Source organism: Mya arenaria, chromosome 6, assembly GCF_026914265.1.
Source record: "Mya arenaria isolate MELC-2E11 chromosome 6, ASM2691426v1".
In the NCBI taxonomy this organism is placed as follows: domain Eukaryota; kingdom Metazoa; phylum Mollusca; class Bivalvia; order Myida; family Myidae; genus Mya; species Mya arenaria.
In genome coordinates this window covers 76,151,333-76,172,991 of record NC_069127.1, presented here as the reverse complement: position 1 = coordinate 76,172,991, position 21,659 = coordinate 76,151,333, and the positions used below count along the sequence as shown (strand labels likewise).

The 21,659-nt window shown below is 36.5% G+C and overlaps 1 protein-coding gene across 1 annotated transcript; it reads left to right on the top strand.

Moving 5' to 3' along the window:
* Positions 1-1,141: 1,141 nt before the first annotated feature.
* LOC128238049 (splicing factor 3B subunit 4-like) lies at positions 1,142-20,914 on the top strand. Its single transcript, XM_052953615.1, has 6 exons — positions 1,142-1,530; positions 2,929-2,982; positions 10,034-10,186; positions 17,321-17,391; positions 17,895-17,945; positions 20,885-20,914. Exons 1-6 carry the CDS (start codon positions 1,479-1,481, stop codon positions 20,912-20,914), a joined length of 411 nt encoding a protein of 136 aa, XP_052809575.1. The 5' UTR covers positions 1,142-1,478.
* Positions 20,915-21,659: the final 745 nt, after the last annotated feature.

Here is a 21,659-nt window from a genome sequence, read left to right as displayed (position 1 = left end):
TAAACAAGCAATTATTTCCTCGTAGATATGTCAGGTCTATGACACACGTACTGTCCAAAACCTGTTATAGTAGATATGAAAAAATAGCAATACGTGGAGCCTAAATGAACTAAAAGATGAATAAAAACATCCGACTGAAAGTGGAAATGCATAAGCCTTACTCTTACGTAGTTATCTATAAAGCCCATTCAATATAAAAAACATATCCAACAATTTGGGAAAAAACACTAAAGATACGTAACGTTCGGATGGACGTCTAGTGTGCGTGTGTGATGGCACTGGCAGCGTCCTTAGAGCTGAGGAGGGGACTTCCGAAATATTAACTGTGGAATAATGGTGCGGAGAATGAAGAGATTTATGAGATTGACTCGGTAAAGGAAAATTGCCATGCTCTACGCGTGTGGGGGTTCGGCTGATATATATGCATACTTGTCGGAAAAAGCTCATTGAGCTAATGATTTTGTTATCATAATGACCCGACTTTAATAAAGATTACTTTATGTTATCAGTATACATAAGATATGGACGTACAACTTGCCCTTGCTTTTGTGACAAAATCGGAAAGCAGTGGTTCTACGGGGACACGTACCCTCTACCGCAGACAAGCCATCACTACTACTTTTTGATTTTCTGGACCCGGGACTGTTAAACATGTATTTATTTAGGATTAAATGTCACTAATTGTGAAATATTGACCTCGACCTCGGTACTGATATAACATACCCACATTATAAAATCACCGACCTATTAACCATATTTAAAAACAATTACTATCATTAAAAAATGGGCACACACATTTCAGTGTTCAGTGGTGTAACAGTATAAAAGTATGCTACGAATGTGTCTGATCATATGATGTGCATAGTTCTTGCAAAGTGTTTATTACTTTTTATATCTCTTGAAAAGATTATTTGCGTGCACGGACCTTTACTGTATAATGTATCGGAAAATTGCCAATCCCTTTTGGTCCTTAAATTAAGCTAAAGTGTTCGAACGAAATAATTGAATAGGCTTTGCATTTGAAAGAAGGTCTTCGTGCTGTAAAATACATGTGTTTTCTCTCCGTGAAATATTAGTTTTCTGTAACCGCTGCATTTAACATTTTAAAGATAAACGTTGTCTGCTACCGCCTACTCTGAACAAAAAAATAAAAATAATATTGCCGAATCGCTTCAGTGAAGCAAAACGAATCTGGTTTCACTTTGCAGAAGTGACTGTGTTCGAACAATTAAACCAGGTTCTTGTTGTTTGTTATATACAATAAAAAAAATGTTTCGAAACAGGCAACAAAAATCATAGTAACAGCGTTTTTGACTTCGCAATTTTGAAATATTTCCAACTGGCAGATTTGAATCTATATTTGGCCTGGGTGGGGTCGTTAAATAAATACATATTACATTGAGTAGGTGGTTGAAAAGTTCTACTGGACTGAATTCTTTTGAAATAACTTCTGGAATGGACATGAAATAAACTCCAAAATGGATCATCAGGCAATTGGTTTTGAGTTGGCAAATGCAGGTCCTGCTAATGGTAAGCATTTGTTTGTTAATTTTAGAAATTAGTCACAAGTAGATATGTTCCGTAATATTTTATAATGCTCTCAATTTAGAAGAACAATACACATTCAGATATTTATTTTAATCTTTATTTTAATAAAAAGTAAAACCTTATATTCTATTACCTGGGTATAATATCTTAAACTGTTAAATGAGTATGTTTAAATCAATATATATGAGCAGATAAGTTTGTAATGAACAAAAAACCCTCTTTAAATCATTATAAGGCTCCTGTTTGCATCATTTTAATTGCAAGAAGATGTACATTATATAATACAATATTGACCAAATCAGTAGTGCAATTATGTAACAATGAAAGATGTTGATGTCTTTCCAAGGTTTTGGTGTTGTCATTTGCATGTACCTGTCGGAAACCCACTTTTCCGGCTTGGTAACCAAAAATCAAACTCATGTGTGCCCAGGCCAGGAATCGAACCCAGGTCGCTTAGGTGAGAAGCGAGTGTGCTATCACGGAAGATATTGCGTTATGGTGGTAAATTATGGGGATAGTTTCTGTGGTAGCCAATGCCGTGGTGCGTGTTATCACCGCGTTTATCTGCTGCTACTGCATGCAATTTCCGAAAACATGCACACTGCATATTGCCGCAATGTGGCTTACCGCGATGCGCAGGTATTTCAATAGGTGCCGTTGGTACAAATAGAAGATTGTAAAATAAATTGTACCCTGCTAGCAGAATGGCTTTCACTCATCCCCCAAACATGAAAAGTAGGTCACTGGAAATTGAGTGTTTTTAATAAGTTAATTGATACTAAAATATACCTGCTAAAGGACTTTTACCCCGTTAGGAAGAGTTTGTACTAATAGGTCCGCTCATCTTTGTTGGAAGAACAGAGATTATTGTACGCGATAAGTTTCAAAATTACTAGAACAAAATTTGAATTTAGTTTTCATTAAAAAGTTATCATTGTTCAAACTGTTTGTTTAAAATTCATTTACTACTTAAATGTTACAATCACACAAACAATATCCATGACGTGCTGTAGCGTATCTCAGTAAAAGCCATTATGTCCCATGGGTAAATTTATTATTATCATAGAAATTGCTGTTATATAAAACTAACTTTGATGACATTACTTTATTGAGGAAGAATCTCCTATTCTCTAAAATCACACGAAAATTAATGAAAAGCTCTAAACTAACGTTATAGATCTGATCGTGATACCCATTCATGAAGCATTCGAAAACAATTCTTGATATTATAATTTATGGTATATAATTATGTGATTGTATTTAAATGTTACCGAGTATACATGTTTTGTAAAAAATAGTATAGGTATATGGTAATCACCGTGTATTGCATCAGTAGTTATTATTAGTAGTATTATTAGTTTTTTGTGTTTCTATGTACAGGAAAACCCCATCATGTCACCCAAATATCATATCGTCCATTGCCAGGATCTGTATGTAAGTGTTAGTTGTAAAACTGCACGCATGCCATGGTTAGGTGTCACCCATATATACCATGTGGTGTTGGTTCTCCCTATTTATAATTATATTTATGTGCATGTCCCCTAGTCAAATAAGAATTAAGGATGAACATTATGCACCTGATTTGTCAATTGTGTGGTGAATATTGCAATCCAGCCGTGCCTGCAGAAAGAAGAGTGGAAATCATATAACGCTTGGCTCAATTAACATGTTTGCGAAAATGTTTGCTTCCCCCGCTTGCAGTCTATGCGCTATGTTGCAACAGGGATACAAACAGAATAGTTTGATTATGTTAGGCAAACGCTCCCCCAACTGAACAAACTGGAGGTTAAATGCTTTTTTTCGGCTTGCTCAATTTCTGTATTTTACATTAGCAGATCCAGGGGAGGAGGGGGGAACCTCCCCCATATTATTTTCCAATTAAACTTTTAAATTTAATATTGGAGAAAAAACAAAATGCACCCGACTAGAAATTGACAAATACTTTTATGGGGGTGTCCTCCAAACCCCCTGCCTATACTTTAAACCATATAAATTTCAGTTTTGAGGGACAGGGGCAGGTCAAAAGGTTACGCCCTCAGTAACATCAAATCCTGAATCCACCCCTGTTTAATATAGCAGGACTAATGTTTGAACTACAGATGCCATGTTCTATAATGAAAGAATTTTGGCTTGTGCATTGAAAAGTCTAATTTCTGAAAATATTAAAATTTTAATAACATCCAGGAGTAGCTATATTTTCCCCAGCAACAAATGCTATCTTTCTGTATGAAGTCTGCAGTGCTTATAAATGTAATATTAACGGAAAACCCCAAGCAGATTTATTAAGATTATTCACCAGCGCTTTAACAGAAGCATATAATTTTAAACACAAGGGTTGCAGGTAACATATAACTATTAACACCATATTGTCAAGGACAACTTCAACAAATAGCATGTTGTATAATAATGTTGATAGCATTTTAATTCATCCGCATACCATAATAGTTTATTGAAGGTTGTGCCCATTCTAAATGTGCCCACTCTGATATGGGCGTTAATGTTTAGACAAAAACAAGATAACACTCTCAAACATGGTACAAGTATATTAAATCCAGTGTGTGCTTTGATATTCACTTTCAGCTATATTAGTGTTATACAAAACTGGATGGTTTTCCTACCTCTTCAGGGAAAAATCTCATTATAGGTATTGCTATTGATCATTACCTTATATGTGTTATCTGGACTCTCGCCTATCGCCAACTTGTCAGGTTATCAAGAATCCATAAGCTATCATACTTGCACATGATAAAACACTGACAGGTCACTATTTGGTGATAAATTTGCTGTCAAGAGGCCAACTTGATACTTGGTTGGAATATCGACTAGTAATGTTCATGTGTTTGTTTGTTCTAGGATTTCTTAACTTTTGAAATACATGTTTCTGATATTCTGCAAACAATCACATTCTATGATGTAGCTCAGTGATTCGACATCTCATTTTTGCTTTTGAAAATAGATTGTGTATTATGATGTTATTGCATCAACTTGTGTATCTCATTTATGTGAGCATTTCATAAAATGGATAATATAGTGTTATTCAGGGAATTTATATCTTCATATAATATACTCTCATGTTTGTGATATCCTTTAGAAATCTGTGAAAACTTTTGAAATCAGAGTTATATGACATTGTGTTTCCTTGTAGTGCATAGAGAATTCTGTAGTACAGTTAATGGTCTTGGAGCTTGATACAAAGCTGCTTCGAACATACTTGTGGAGGTTAATCAGTTTTCCAGGATAACAGGGCTACAGTGTAGCTAACTGTCATTCTGAATGTATTTCCCATCAGGTAAGCTCCTATTTTTTCAGGAATTATGGAAATTCTATGTAGGTCTACTATACAACTAGAGATCAATAAATTGATTGGTGGCATAGTTATCACTCCCAAATGTGTTTGCATGTACATTCATTCCATTTATCTTAAGCTTACATCATACATCTATCTATTTCCTTCCTACAGTTGCTAGAGAATACATTTATCAACATTCAGGTATTTGTTCAAATAAGTACCAACGTTTCAGTATTTGTTCACTTTACTAACAACATTGTTCACTTTACTACAAACATTCAGTTATTTGTTTACTTAAGTACCTGAACATTCAGTTATTTATTCAATTAAGTACCAACATTCAGTTATTTGTTTACTTAAGTACCTGAACATTCAGTTATTTATTCACTTAAGTACCAACATTCAGGTATTTGTTCACTTAAGTACCAACATTCAGGTGTTTGTTCACTTTAGTACCAACATTCAGGTATTTGTTGACTTTAGTACCTGAACATTCAGGTATTTGTTCACTTTAGTACAAACTTTCAGTTATTTGTTCACTTTAGTACCTGAACATTCAGGTATTTGTTAACTTTAGTACCAACATTCAGGTATTTGTTCACTAAGTACCAGCATTGGGGTATTTGTTCACTTTAGTACCTGAACATTCAGGTATTTGTGTACTTAAGTACCAACATTCAGGTGTTGTTAACTTAAGTACCAACATTCAGGTATTTGTTAACTTAAGTACCAACATTCAGGTGTTTGTTAACTTAAGTACCAACATTCAGGTATTTGTTCACTTAAGTACCAACATTCAGGTGTTTGTGAACTTTAGTGCCAACATTCAGGTATTTGTTCACTTACGTACCAATGTTCAGGTATTTTTTCACTTAAGTATAAACGTTCAGGTAATTGTTCACTTTTGTACCAAGATTCAGGTAGTTTTTCACTTAAGTACCAACATTCAGGTATTTTTTCACTTAAGCACCAACATTCAGGTATTTGTTGACTTTAGTAACAACATTCAGGTATTTGTTCACTTAAGTACCTAAACGTTCAGGTATTTTGTAACTTTAGTACCAGCATTCGGGTATTTGTTCACTTTAGTACCTGAGCATTCAGGTATTTGTTAACTTAGGTACCAACATTCAGGTATTTTTTCACTTAAGTACCAACATTCAGGTATTTGTTCACTTTAGTACCAACATTCAGGTATTTGTTCACTTTAGTACCAACATTCTGGTATTTGTTCACTTTAGTACCTGAACATTCAGGTATTTGTTAACTTAAGTACCAGCATTCAGGTATTTGTTTACTTTAGTACCAGCATTCAGGTATTTGTTCACTTTAGTACCTGAACATTCAGGTATTTGTTCACTTTAGTACCAGCATTGGGGTATTTGTTCACTTTAGTACCTGAACATTCAGGTATTGTTCAGTTAAGTACCATTCAGTTATTTGTTCACTTTAGTACCATTCAGTTAATTGTTCACTTTAGTACCGTTCAGTTATTTGTTCACTTTAGTACCATTCCGTATTTTGTTCGCTTTAGTACCATTCAGTTATTTGTTCACTTTAGTACTATTTTGTTATTTGTTCACTTTAGTACAATTCAGTTATTTGGTCACTTTAGTATCATTCAGTTATTTGTTCAGGTTAGTAACAACATTCAGGTATATTTGTTCAGGTTAGTAACAACATTCAGGTATATTTGTTCAGGTTAGTAACAACATTCAGGTATATTTGTTCAGGTTAGTAACAACATTCAGGTATATTTGTTCAGGTTAGTACCAACATTCAGGTATATTTGTTCAGGTTAGTACCAACATTCAGGTATATTTGTTCAGGTTAGTACCAACATTCAGGTATATTTGTTTAGGTTAGTACCAACATTCAGGTATATTTGTTCAGGTTAGTACAGTGGAAACTCACTAAACCGGATCTCCACAAAACCGGAATCCTCGGGATACCGGACTTTTTTCAGAGTCCCGGTTTTCCCCTTCTATTTTCAATGTAAAATAATCCCTACAAAACCGGAACCTCGGAATTCCGGATACCGGACAAAAAATCGAGAAAATTTGTTAGTTGTCAACGTAATTTTACCTCACAAAACCGGACGTATATTTGTTCAAACATGTCAAAATGATTTTGTGTATTAGGAATTCGCGAATCGCGTGTCACTTTGTTTTGACAGCCGGTGCGTCGTTCAATATTGCACCTGTGATGTTGTGTTAACTCGATAATCGATAATGATTATTGCGCTGTGGATTGACTGCCGCGCGATAATCAAACGATAATCAAACTTGTGAAAAGAAAATTGATTGAAACATTAATTTGTTTGTTGCAGAAAGTAAAGAACTAGAAACGGTTATTAAGTGATCATTTTGGAGGGTTGTTTTATCTAAAGACTTCTATGATTTAATCAAATTAGAGCGTTGCGTTAATTAAACTATCAAACATACTTAACAAGCATTAAATTACGCGAGTTGTTTTATTTTAAGACTTGGAAAAAAGATGATTGTAAAAACGCAGAAATGTTTAATTATGTTTATCACTTTTGCATGTGCTTTAATCATGTCTCAACCTCCGTCTAAACGTCGACTTCCCTTTAAAGGTTAACTCAGTTAATATTTTGAGTAATCTTACTCCGTACATCAAATCCTCACTAAACCGGAATCCTCACTAAACCGGAAATTTTGCTCAGTCCGGACCTTGTCCGGTTTAGTGAGTTTCCACTGTAACAACATTCAGGTATATTTGTTCAGGTTAGTAACAACATTCAGGTATCTGTTCACTAAATATTATCAAGATACTTGTTCACTTTCAAATATCAACATTAACTCACAGCAAAAATATATTACACTATAGTGTATCATGCCATTTGAAGCCCACACTTTTTTTATACATCTTTAACAGATATTTGGGCACCAAACTTTAATTCAAGAATTTTTGAAGGTACAATAATGTAGGAAAATGTATGTGTTTGTAAAATAACTATAGAATATCACCAAAAATTTGGTTTTATGTTTATTTGCACAAGAAGTAACATAAAGATATTATACATGAGTCTGCGATAAAATCAAAATGTAGTTGAAGTCTTGTTTCAAGATTGTTTATCTTGGTTCTTAGAGGAGATTTATAGGCTGAATGAGGGTTTGATATACTCATGTGTATCTGAGAATTGTAAACAGTTTACTCTTGCCACTGAATTTAGTTTACTGTGCCTGGTATTACTAATTCCTCATATGAATATTTTTTAGATGTTTTCATTGTTCTGACAATGAGATACAATCAATGAGACATATGATACAGAATCAACTATTTCTTCCTCTTCCTAATGATATTTACATGTAAGAATTAGGGTACATTTTGCAACTGTGTTGTATGATTAATTACCCATAACAAGCATTTTTGATAATCCAACAGAACAAGCAATGATACATTAGAATACTGTTAGTTATCTTTAATATCGGCACTTTGATCTCAGTTGTCACCTTGAAGGGGTCGTTCTCATAGTATTAGTATTCATTGTTATCGTTAGTATGCATAATTATAGTTGTAGTCAGATTATGTTCAAACTTTGTCAGAATGAACTCCTTGATGAAATATCGACTGCTTGTAAAAATGGGTTATATAGGGTCAATCATTAGGTCAAAATTCTCAGCAACACACTACAGGCGTTGTGTTTGATCCAATATTTATGAAACTTAATCTGAATGTTTTCCTTGATGAACTCTTGGACATTTTAAAAACTGGGTCAGTAAGCACCGAAGAGAATTCACATGGCAGTTACATGGAGATATCCCAATGCTGCTGCTGTATGTATGGGAGTGAAATCATACAAAGAATTATCTTCAGCATTAATGTCAATGCCCACTGTTATTATAATTTTGTTGCTATATTATGTTCATTTTCTATGGCATACATGGTCAACAAAGCTAAGTTTATTATTTTTAAGCAACTTCTAAATTATAAGACATAAATTATATCTTTACAACCATTTAAGAAATGAAAGCACTTTCAGCTCTTTTAATACTTGTATTCAAATGTCATTAAGATCTTTTTTAAGGAATATTATCATTTTGCTTCAATAGAAGTATGAGCAGATGGGTATATTGATTATGAATAGTTCATATAAAATTGATGTCTACGCCTTTTTCTGGTTCTCTTTACCCAGTGATGTACATGTTATATTTTACTTACCAAACATTGTGTAGCATGCATGTTGTGTGTTGTGGATTATGTTATCTTGGTTGTTATTTATTCTGGAACTCATGTAATGAGGGGACTTCTTAAAGATTTGAAATGACATGTTCGGTAATACTGGTAAGACATGATGTATCTCATATTTTTCTTGACATTAACACCTATTTTTACAGCTTTGTTACTTTCTATAAACTACTGGCCCCAATTTCTTGAAACTTTTTAAGTGCCTTATAACAGGTTTAAGCTAAACTCACTATTTTTGTTTTTCAATTATTAGCATTATATTCACCTTTACGAGTTTTTTTTATACTTTAGATAGTAATTATCTGTATGGTTATCACAATAAACCACTTTTCCTTTATCAAAAGTCAATATAAGTATGTATTTTGGCTAATTGAAATAAGCATCTTATTGAGCCTGTTAAGCTTAAGAAGTTTCGAGAAATTGGAACCTCAGGTTAATTTATAGGTATTTATCAGTGGAATTAAACATGAAGTTTGTCTTTTATGAAACAACAAATATATCAATTTAAATATCTTTACTACTAAGCTAGATTAGACAGATGACCGGGTTTTCTTCTGTTAATGATTTCAGAAGCTTATCTGATTATTGAAGAAAAAGGTATAATCTTAGCCTTGATGTTGATGTTGTTGGCAGTGTTGTTTTCATTGGCGTGTCAGATAACTTTCACTTTGGCCATAACCCTAAAAACATTAAAGTTATTCAAATGAAGCTTGGTCCACATGTTGCCAGTGGCAGTATGCACATGTATATCATGACCCATAACTCTAGCTTTGTCCGACTGAAAAGACGGGTGTAAGTGTTGACTCAGCAGCACTCTTGTTTTTAAAGTCTGTTTTAAGTTACTGCATGTACATTTAATTTATGTGTTTTTAGTTACTACATGTACATTATGGATATATTAAAAATTGATATGCATTATGGGTCACGATCTGTTTTTGGAATATTAAGAAACAGTATTCTATATTGTCTGTCATTCTTTTGAAGCTTCAGTAGCTCCAGCTCCACCCCAGGGTGGCCTGTACCCTGCAATGGACCCTAGATCTCAGGCCCCACCCCAGGGTGGCATGTACCCTGCAATGGACTCGGGATATCAGCCTCCGCCCCCCACACAGGCACCCATTGGCTTTGAGATGTCCAGTAAGTACCATGATTTACCCCATTGTAACCTCCCTGTTGTACCAGAGGTTTCAAAAAGTAATAAGTTCTTACCTACATCTTTGAATATTGTTGAAAGTGACTCTTTCTTAAAATGGCATTATCCATTAAACCAGAACTAATATTGATACATTTAAGTGTTTTCTTTCAGAATATTGTTGATTTGGGCCAGGGTTTACCAAATATTCCAACAAACATTGTCAGCATTACTTAGGAAACGTTTTGTGAACTGCAGTATTGTCCTGTGTAGTATTGTCAGCTTTGCCACTTTCAACGGTGATATTTGACCATTAATGCAAGCAGTCAATCTCTGTGTTTAATCAATTAGTAACAATTTGCATTACTTGTATTCAGTCCAGATTCACCTTGTCTCAGAAGTTACTATTTGCCAACCTATAAGTGCGTCCTTTAAAGACATATTTAGTCTCTTTCATTGTTAGGAACCCTTAAACATTTAAAAGGAATCAGTTAACTGCTAATAAAAAGAAAAGATACCAAAAAGAACAAAGATGCTCTTCAGACATTTTGCCTGTTAATCACACCTCTGTTTTTGTGCATGTTAAACATTAAGTATTATTTACATGGTAAGTATATGAAGGAGATTGTATGATTTATAGTTTAGTTTTGGTGAATACATAATTTTATTCATAATATTCTTTTAATGTTAAGCTGATACCGATGCAAGCCCAGGATAATAATTGTTAACTTGGTGAAAGTGAATGGTTCAATCTGTCTTGGTTGAATAGCTTTAAATAACATTTCATGGACCATGATTATAAGATGTTTACCTTGCAAATAATGAACAATAAATTTGTAATGGTTAACTTGCTTTCATAGATGCTAAAGTGTAATGTGAAATGTGCCTCGTTAAGCATTCAACCATTTTCATTAAACAAAAAACGACAATATTTGCACACATATTTCATGTCTTGTCAAATCGTGGGCGGAAAATGCATACTTTTATTAAAACTTTCATTGAAATTTTTGGTATTATTTGAAGTAGATCCAAATTCATTGCAAATCATATTAGGAAAGAATGTACATGCTAATAGGCTAATATAAGGAGAGAGAAAATAGGCCAAAAAGAAGAGATTTGGTTACATTTATATCTTTTTCACAGACTATAAAACAGTAGGGTTGGCGCTATTTTTCGTAGGTAGTGTTGGGTAACAAGTAAGGGAAATGAAAGTAATTCAATAGTACTTATCTCACATTGATATTTCAGTTCACCTGGGCATTAATTGCTAGGGGGAGCTTTTAGCTCACATTGATATTTCAAATCACCTGGGCATGAATTGCTAGGGGGGGGGGGGGCTTTTAGCTCACATTGATATTTCAAATCACCTGGGCATTAATTGCTAGGGGGGGGGGGGGGCTTTTAGCTCACATTGATATTTCAGTTCACCTGGGCATTAATTGCTAGGGGGAGCTTTTAGCTCACATTGATATTTCAAATCACCTGGGCATGAATTGCTAGGGGGGGGGGGGCTTTTATCTCACATTGATATTTCAGTTCACCTGGGCATTAATTGCTAGGGGGAGCTTTTAGCTCACATTGATATTTCAAATCACCTGGGCATGAATTGCTAGGGGGGGGGGGGGCTTTTAGCTCACATTGATATTTCAGTTCACCTGGGCATGAATTGCTAGGGGAAGCTTTTAGCTCACATTGATATTTTAGTTCACCTGGGCATGAATTGCTAGGGGAAGCTTTTAGCTCACATTGATATTTTAGATGACCTGGGCATGAATTGCTAGGGGAAGCTTTTAGCTCACATTGATATTTAAGATGACCTGGGCATGAATTGCTAGGGGAAGCTTTTAGCTCACATTGATATTTAAGATGACCTGGGCATGAATTGCTAGGGGGAGCTTTTAGCTCACATTGATATTTTAGATGACCTGGGCATGAATTGCTAGGGGAAGCTTTTAGCTCACATTGATATTTTAGCTGACCTTGGCATGAATTGCTAGGGGAAGCTTTTAGCTCACATTGATATTTTAGATGACCTGGGCATGAATTGCTAGGGGGAGTTTTTAGCTCACATTGATATTTTAGCTGACCTGGGCATGAATTGCTAGGGGAAGCTTTTAGCTCACATTGATATTTTAGCTGACCTGGGCATGAATTGCTAGGGGAAGCTTTTAGCTCACATTGATATTTAAGATGACCTGGGCATGAATTGCTAGGGGGAGCTTTTAGCTCACATTGATATTTTAGCTGACCTGGGCATGAATTGCTAGGGGAAGCTTTTAGCTCACATTGATATTTTAGCTGACCTGGGCATGAATTGCTAGGGGAAGCTTTTAGCTCACATTGATATTTAAGCTGACCTGGGCATGAATTGCTAGGGGAAGCTTTTAGCTCACATTGATATTTTAGCTGACCTTGGCATGAATTGCTAGGGGAAGCTTTTAGCTCACATTGATATTTTAGCTGACCTGGGCATGAATTGCTAGGGGGAGCTTTTAGCTCACATTGATATTTTAGCTGACCTGGGCATGAATTGCTAGGGGAAGCTTTTAGCTCACATTGATATTTTAGCTGACCTTGGCATGAATTGCTAGGGGAAGCTTTTAGCTCACATTGATATTTAAGCTGACCTTGGCATGAATTGCTAGGGGAAGCTTTTATGACCTGGGCATGAATTGCTAGGGGAAGCTTTTAGCTCACATTGATATTTCAGTTCACCTGGGCATGAATTGCTAGGGGAAGCTTTTAGCTCACATTGATATTTTAGCTGACCTGGGCATGAATTGCTAGGGGAAGCTTTTAGCTCACATTGATATTTTAGCTGACCTTGGCATGAATTGCTAGGGGAAGCTTTTAGCTCACATTGATATTTTAGCTGACCTTGGCATGAATTGCTAGGGGAAGCTTTTAGCTCACATTGATATTTTAGATGACCTGGGCATGAATTGCTAGGGGAAGCTTTTAGCTCACATTGATATTTTAGCTGACCTGGGCATGATTTGCTAGGGGAAGCTTTTAGCTCACATTGATATTTTAGCTGACCTGGGCATGAATTGCTAGGGGAAGCTTTTAGCTCACATTGATATTTAAGCTGACCTGGGCATGAATTGCTAGGGGAAGCTTTTAGCTCACATTGATATTTTAGCTGACCTGGGCATGAATTGCTAGGGGAAGCCTTTAGCTCACATTGATATTTTAGCTGACCTTGGCATGAATTGCTAGGGGAAGCTTTTAGCTCACATTGATATTTTAGCTGACCTGGGCATGAATTGCTAGGGGGAGCTTTTAGCTCACATTGATATTTTAGATGACCTGGGCATGAATTGCTAGGGGAAGCTTTTAGCTCACATTGATATTTTAGATGACCTGGGCATGAATTGCTAGGGGAAGCTTTTAGCTCACATTGATATTTTAGATGACCTGGGCATGAATTGCTAGGGGAAGCTTTTAGCTCACATTGATATTTTAGATGACCTTGGCATGAATTGCTAGGGGAAGCTTTTAGCTCACATTGATATTTTAGATGACCTTGGCATGAATTGCTAGGGGAAGCTTTTAGCTCACATTGATATTTTAGATGACCTGGGCATGAATTGCTAGGGGAAGCTTTTAGCTCACATTGATATTTAAGATGACCTGGGCATGAATTGCTAGGGGAAGCTTTTAGCTCACATTGATATTTAAGATGACCTGGGCATGAATTGCTAGGGGAAGCTTTTAGCTCACATTGATATTTTAGCTGACCTGGGCATGAATTGCTAGGGGAAGCTTTTAGCTCACATTGATATTTTAGCTGACCTGGGCATGAATTGCTAGGGGAAGCTTTTAGCTCACATTGATATTTTAGCTGACCTGGGCATGAATTGCTAGGGGAAGCTTTTAGCTCACATTGATATTTTAGCTGACCTGGGCATGAATTGCTAGGGGAAGCTTTTAGCTCACATTGATATTTCAGTTCACCTGGGCATGAATTGCTAGGGGAAGCTTTTAGCTCACATTGATATTTGAGATGACCTGGGCATGAATTGCTAGGGGAAGCTTTTAGCTCACATTGATATTTTAGATGACCTGGGCATGAATTGCTAGGGGAAGCTTTTAGCTCACATTGATATTTTAGCTGACCTGGGCATGAATTGCTAGGGGAAGCTTTTAGCTCACATTGATATTTTAGCTGACCTGGGCATGAATTGCTAGGGGAAGCTTTTAGCTCACATTGATATTTTAGCTGACCTGGGCATGAATTGCTAGGGGAAGCTTTTAGCTCACATTGATATTTTAGATGACCTGGGCATGAATTGCTAGGGGGAGCTTTTAGCTCACATTGATATTTTAGATGACCTGGGCATGAATTGCTAGGGGGAGCTTTTAGCTCACATTGATATTTTAGATGACCTGGGCATGAATTGCTAGGGGGAGCTTTTAGCTCACATTGATATTTTAGATGACCTGGGCATGAATTGCTAGGGGGAGCTTTTAGCTCACATTGATATTTTAGATGACCTGGGCATGAATTGCTAGGGGAAGCTTTTAGCTCACATTGATATTTTAGATGACCTGGGCATGAATTGCTAGGGGAAGCTTTTAGCTCACATTGATATTTAAGATGACCTGGGCATGAATTGCTAGGGGAAGCTTTTAGCTCACATTGATATTTTAGATGACCTGGGCATGAATTGCTAGGGGAAGCTTTTAGCTCACATTGATATTTTAGATGACCTGGGCATGAATTGCTAGGGGGAGCTTTTAGCTCACATTGATATTTTAGATGACCTGGGCATGAATTGCTAGGGGGAGCTTTTAGCTCACATTGATATATTAGATGACCTGGGCATGAATTGCTAAGGGAAGCTTTTAGCTCACATTGATATTTTAGCTGACCTGGGCATGAATTGCTAGGGGGAGCTTTTAGCTCACATTGATATTTTAGATGACCTGGGCATGAATTGCTAGGGGAAGCTTTTAGCTCACATTGATATTTTAGATGACCTGGGCATGAATTGCTAGGGGAAGCTTTTAGCTCACATTGATATTTTAGATGACCTGGGCATGAATTGCTAGGGGAAGCTTTTAGCTCACATTGATATTTTAGATGACCTTGGCATGAATTGCTAGGGGAAGCTTTTAGCTCACATTGATATTTTAGATGACCTTGGCATGAATTGCTAGGGGAAGCTTTTAGCTCACATTGATATTTTAGATGACCTGGGCATGAATTGCTAGGGGAAGCTTTTAGCTCACATTGATATTTAAGATGACCTGGGCATGAATTGCTAGGGGAAGCTTTTAGCTCACATTGATATTTAAGATGACCTGGGCATGAATTGCTAGGGGAAGCTTTTAGCTCACATTGATATTTTAGCTGACCTGGGCATGAATTGCTAGGGGAAGCTTTTAGCTCACATTGATATTTTAGCTGACCTGGGCATGAATTGCTAGGGGAAGCTTTTAGCTCACATTGATATTTTAGCTGACCTGGGCATGAATTGCTAGGGGAAGCTTTTAGCTCACATTGATATTTTAGCTGACCTGGGCATGAATTGCTAGGGGAAGCTTTTAGCTCACATTGATATTTCAGTTCACCTGGGCATGAATTGCTAGGGGAAGCTTTTAGCTCACATTGATATTTGAGATGACCTGGGCATGAATTGCTAGGGGAAGCTTTTAGCTCACATTGATATTTTAGATGACCTGGGCATGAATTGCTAGGGGAAGCTTTTAGCTCACATTGATATTTTAGCTGACCTGGGCATGAATTGCTAGGGGAAGCTTTTAGCTCACATTGATATTTTAGCTGACCTGGGCATGAATTGCTAGGGGAAGCTTTTAGCTCACATTGATATTTTAGCTGACCTGGGCATGAATTGCTAGGGGAAGCTTTTAGCTCACATTGATATTTTAGATGACCTGGGCATGAATTGCTAGGGGGAGCTTTTAGCTCACATTGATATTTTAGATGACCTGGGCATGAATTGCTAGGGGGAGCTTTTAGCTCACATTGATATTTTAGATGACCTGGGCATGAATTGCTAGGGGGAGCTTTTAGCTCACATTGATATTTTAGATGACCTGGGCATGAATTGCTAGGGGGAGCTTTTAGCTCACATTGATATTTTAGATGACCTGGGCATGAATTGCTAGGGGAAGCTTTTAGCTCACATTGATATTTTAGATGACCTGGGCATGAATTGCTAGGGGGAGCTTTTAGCTCACATTGATATTTTAGATGACCTGGGCATGAATTGCTAGGGGAAGCTTTTAGCTCACATTGATATTTAAGATGACCTGGGCATGAATTGCTAGGGGAAGCTTTTAGCTCACATTGATATTTTAGATGACCTGGGCATGAATTGCTAGGGGAAGCTTTTAGCTCACATTGATATTTTAGATGACCTGGGCATGAATTGCTAGGGGAAGCTTTTAGCTCACATTGATATTTTAGATGACCTGGGCATGAATTGCTAGGGGGAGCTTTTAGCTCACATTGATATTTTAGATGACCTGGGCATGAATTGCTAGGGGGAGCTTTTAGCTCACATTGATATATTAGATGACCTGGGCATGAATTGCTAAGGGAAGCTTTTAGCTCACATTGATATTTTAGCTGACCTGGGCATGAATTGCTAGGGGAAGCTTTTAGCTCACATTGATATGTTAGATGACCTTGGCATGAATTGCTAGGGGAAGCTTTTAGCTCACATTGATATGTTAGATGACCTGGGCATGAATTGCTAGGGGGGGCTTTTAGCTCACATTGATATTTTAGATGACCTGGGCATGAATTGCTAGGGGGGGCTTTAAGGATCCCTCTGTGTCTGTCATAGTGTATCATCAGTTGTGCCTCAATATTTTGCTTGAAGCATATCTCTAATCAGACCATAGGGCAGACTTCAAACAAACTATAAAGGGAATATTTATGGATGGTCCCCATTGACAATTGCTCATATTGTGCCCCTTGGGTCAAAACTAGCCCCACCCTGGGGTTTACTGGTTTACATAGTCTTAATAGGCAAAACATATTGACATTAATCGTAAGGCTTAAGCTGACATACTCTGGTAAATGATTTATATTTTGGTGTGTATTTACCTGAATATGAACCATAATTCCATTGCTGATGTTTGATGGGACTATTTGTATATTTCAGACATGCCCCATGACAATGGTGGTCCTACTGAGGTTGTGTCGGACAATCCCCCACCCGGGGGCGTAAAGGGGGTAAGTTTTTTTCATCTCTGTAACAGGGCAATATGTTCAGCATTATGGTCATGCTTCATTTAGAAACTAAGTTTTAACATGAAGGGCGTATGATCTAGAGATGTACGCCTTTCCTAGGTTCTGACTATTATGACTAAGATTCTAAGTGTGACATGGCTGGGGCGTTTATTTATAATAGTTTAATAAGCTTTGTAATGACATAACATATGGTTTTCAAAATGTAAGAGCTGATAGTGGATGATAAACTTTTCTTTAGGTTAAGAAGCCTAATCATTCAGTCGAGTGTGTACAAGTCATCTAGCTTTACTTGCGTTAAGAAAACCTTGGATATGTTCATAAAAAATGCTGTCTAAGTAAACATACTTAAATCTATTTCCTCACAATGCCTGAAACTATTTTAAAGTGCTTTGTCATGTCATGCAGATTTAAGTATAATTCAGCTGCTTAAGAAGTTTCTTTGCTATCAGTGTAAGTGTTCATGTAAATGGTTGTTTAATTATAAGGAGCCTGAAGAGAGAATTCCTCTGTCACCAAAGCAGGTTACATCAGATATGGTCACTTTACACATATATATGGTCATTGTATGGCAGTACCCTACCTATACCTTCAGGGTTCCCGCTGGCGATCGCCATTGTCGCCATTTGCGACAAAATCGCAAAAGTGGCGACAACTTTTCAAATTTGGCGAATTTATGGCGACAACGATTTTTTTCTAAAATATTTTCTTAAAATGACGTAAGTGGTGACCATGCGTTCTGCATGATAATCGATTCTGTCACTGTCATAAATCAAGCGCATCTGCTGGCGCGACAACAAAAATTAATCCGATAATTAGGGCAAGCAGTCACGGCCCAGTCAACACCTCGCTAATTATTGCAGAATTTTATTGCTTTCACGGATAAACAATGACATCCTTTAACTGTTATGTCTCTTATTAGCAAACAATTTTAATATTTAGCTCAACAGCCTTGTTGTTGCGTAATTATCGTGTTAGTTTTAAATATGCAAATCATAGAATTTTATGTTGTCGGAAAGTCACGTGATATGCAAATTTCGTAATGACGTTTACGCGCTAAAAATAGACTTGCTTTCGGTTTTGTCGCAATTTGTAATTGCTATAAATGCAGCATTCTAAGAGTTCTAAAAGTGTCAAAAAGATTAACAGAAATCAAATAAATAGGATTAAACCCCATTTTATAAGGCTTCTAATATGTTGGCTGGAGTAAAGAGTAGGTAGACAAATTTCTATTAGGAAAGTTATGGCCCTAGTTTGACAATGTATATTTCTTCGAGTTTCCATTTATTTTAAATTTATCTCATAATTTCACAAATGCATTATTTTATTGTATGCAGGCATTAGACTGAAATCAACATATTGATGTTTGTTTCACATTTTTTGCAATATTTTTTTTATTTATATACTAGTCCATATACAATGAATTTTGTCAACAGAATAACAATTTGCTATTAATATCTTGTGCTTCATGTACAACAAAATGTTATGATTTGCACGACAATGTGCTAATTAAATGCAATTTAAGGCTCTTAAAATGACTAAACCCCATGAGCTTCAGGGGGCTTCGCCCCCTTGGCCCCCACAAGGGCGCTGCCCTGGACCCGTAAGGGGGCCTATCGCGGCCCCCTTAACCCCCCGCGAAAAAGTGGCGACAACTTTTTAGAACCCAGGGGGAACCCTGACCTTGTTACATTAAATGTATTTGCCCTTATAGACACACATGGTTTTAAATCTAGCCCCTTGCACGTTGTTTAAAATGTTATTTCTTCAAAAGAAATCTAGGCATTTTTAGAGTGCCACCAATTCAAATTACCCACAAAACAAGCCACAGTGAGTCGATTTGGGCATGCATTATCTATTTGGACCAATATGGTAAGGTTCAAATAAGGTAGGGACAAATATAATAGGTTTGTTTCTGGTTGCGAGGCCCTTAAAGTTGCTCTTGACCTTATAATTATAATAGTTCTATGTCTTTATAACTGTTTTTACTTTCTTTTTGATATATTTTTTTGTCCTTGAATAGCGGGAGTGCCCCCCCCCCCCAAAAAAAAAAAAGAAAAAAAAAAGCTAAATTAAACTAAACACAAACATTTCTTATTCTTCTCAGAAGCAAACCTATTGTTTTCTTAGTCTCAAAGGCTGAAATATTGTCCCATATTCTGCCTTTAAGCATCTGGCAGGAAAGTCCCAAGATATTTAGTTAATATATGCATGACATAATGGAAGAACCTGATTTTCTTGAATCTGGGATGTGTTTGATAAGAATTGACAACTGTGGTCTTGGAGAATATAGCATTCAAATGTCACAGCATAAGTTTCAAGACTAGTAGGAGAATCAGGAAGACAGGTTTTTTATAAGAGAAAATGCCAAAAAATAATGTAGGTTTTACTTATGGGAAAATTATTTTCCCAGGTATTTTAGATAAAAATCATTTTTTGTCATTTCCAATTAACATACTGCTCACTGCATAAGTGTGCAAGAATAACAAAAAGCCTTTAAATGTCTTTTGGGACTATTGAGATTCCAGTCAAGATGTTATTAAATAATGAAATCTCACTTATAACAACGTCTTTCCTGCATGGAGCATGGCTGTAATAACATTACCAGAATATTATCATTGTCAGAAAGTATGATACATAATTTTACATATTCTCATTACATATGGTTTAATGCATGATTAAACAGCTTAAGCTTTTACACTAGAATAATTGTCAATGCTTATTTACTATGTTATGTAAATCCCTTTATTAAATGGATTGAATCTTTGCCCATAACCATACTAACATGCATGTTTATAATAATTGATAAGCTCAACCGTTTTTCAAAGAAAAGATCTAACAGATTGCACAAATTGCTATGTGCACCTGTCGGGGTTCTAACCCATGACCTCTCGCTCTTCAGGGGGACAGTCTACTGAGCACTATAAAAGCTAGCTCTATAGCGAGACAGTATAAGTGCCGCTATATACATATCAAATACCCGGTTACACATTCCCCCTCAATTTTAAAATCTTCAGGCTTATCATGCAACACTGGCCCCACATTTGGCGCCAAATGTAACAGATTGCACAATTTGCTATGTGCAACTGTCGCGGTTTGAACCCACGACCTTTCGCTTTGCAGGCGGACACTCTACCGCGTCACTATAAAAACTAGCTCTATCGCAGGACAGTATAAATACTGCTATATACATAGCAAATACCCGATTACACATTCCCCCTCAATTTTAAAATTTGTCCTCAAAATTCGGTTTGAACTCGCTCTGCAGGGGGACACTCTACCGCGTCACTATCAAAGCTAGCTCTATCGCAAGACAGTGTTGCTATATATATTGAATACCTGGTTAGAAAGAGTTGGGGCATTGTGATAGCCTTGGTGTATTTGGAGGTAGTGTAGAAGCACACTTTGTTCAAGGTTGCAAAAAATAAAAAAAAAACTCAATATATTTCAATGAAACTTTGTATACATGTTTCCATAGACAACAGACAACGTACAGGAAGGCCTATAGCTGGCTTTTATACCGATTGAGTTCTGCCCCTTATTCATACTGATTAAAAATCTTTGGTGAGAGGGGCGCAAACATATACCACTACACCACTGCAACGGTAGGGAGCGAACCCACAATCTGAGAGAGAGAGAGGCGCACACATATACCACTAATAGAGCAATTAAATGACGTTTAACTCAAATTTTAGGCATATGATAAAAATAATATTTGTTTTGCTCATGTGTAAAATAGCACTATTTTTCACCTCGTGAACGCCACTCGTGAAATATATCTTTTGGTGCTTTATCGGTGAAATGTATGACGATCTTACGCTGAAACAATCATTTGTCCTCTACTCCACAAATTGCTACAGTATGTAGTATTTGAAATGACGTCAAAATTGCTCCGGCAAATGTTTGGTAAAACCTGTATACTTGCAGAAGAGTAGGTCATCCGGTTGACTTTATGCGAAAGGTATTCTCTTTTCTTGTGCATTTGTCTGACTGTGCAGTTCATGCCCTAATGATTGGACACCGTAACGGGTTTGTTTTCTCTTTGGGTGTAGGTGGGACATGGTGTCGAGATATGCACTTGTCATAGTAGTCCGAGCGATTGCCGCTCACTTTATTAAAGATAAATGTTGATAAAGTCATTGTTGTTAACTTTCAAAGCTTAACTACTCTCTAAAAATGATTGATACACTTGTAGTATGTCATATTTTTTAACAAGATTTGTGACAACAGTTTCAGCTGTACATAACTTGTTT

Coding starts and splice junctions, on each gene's coding strand:
- LOC128238049 (XM_052953615.1), top strand. CDS start 1,479: ATGGATCATCAGGCAATTGGTTTTGAGTTGGCAAATGCAGGTCCTGCT. Junction 10,187..17,320: donor CATTGGCTTTGAGATGTCCA/GTAAGTACCATG, acceptor TGTATATTTCAG/ACATGCCCCATGACAATGGT. Junction 17,946..20,884: donor AGCAGGTTACATCAGATATG/GTCACTTTACAC, acceptor ATGTTTCCATAG/ACAACAGACAACGTACAGGA.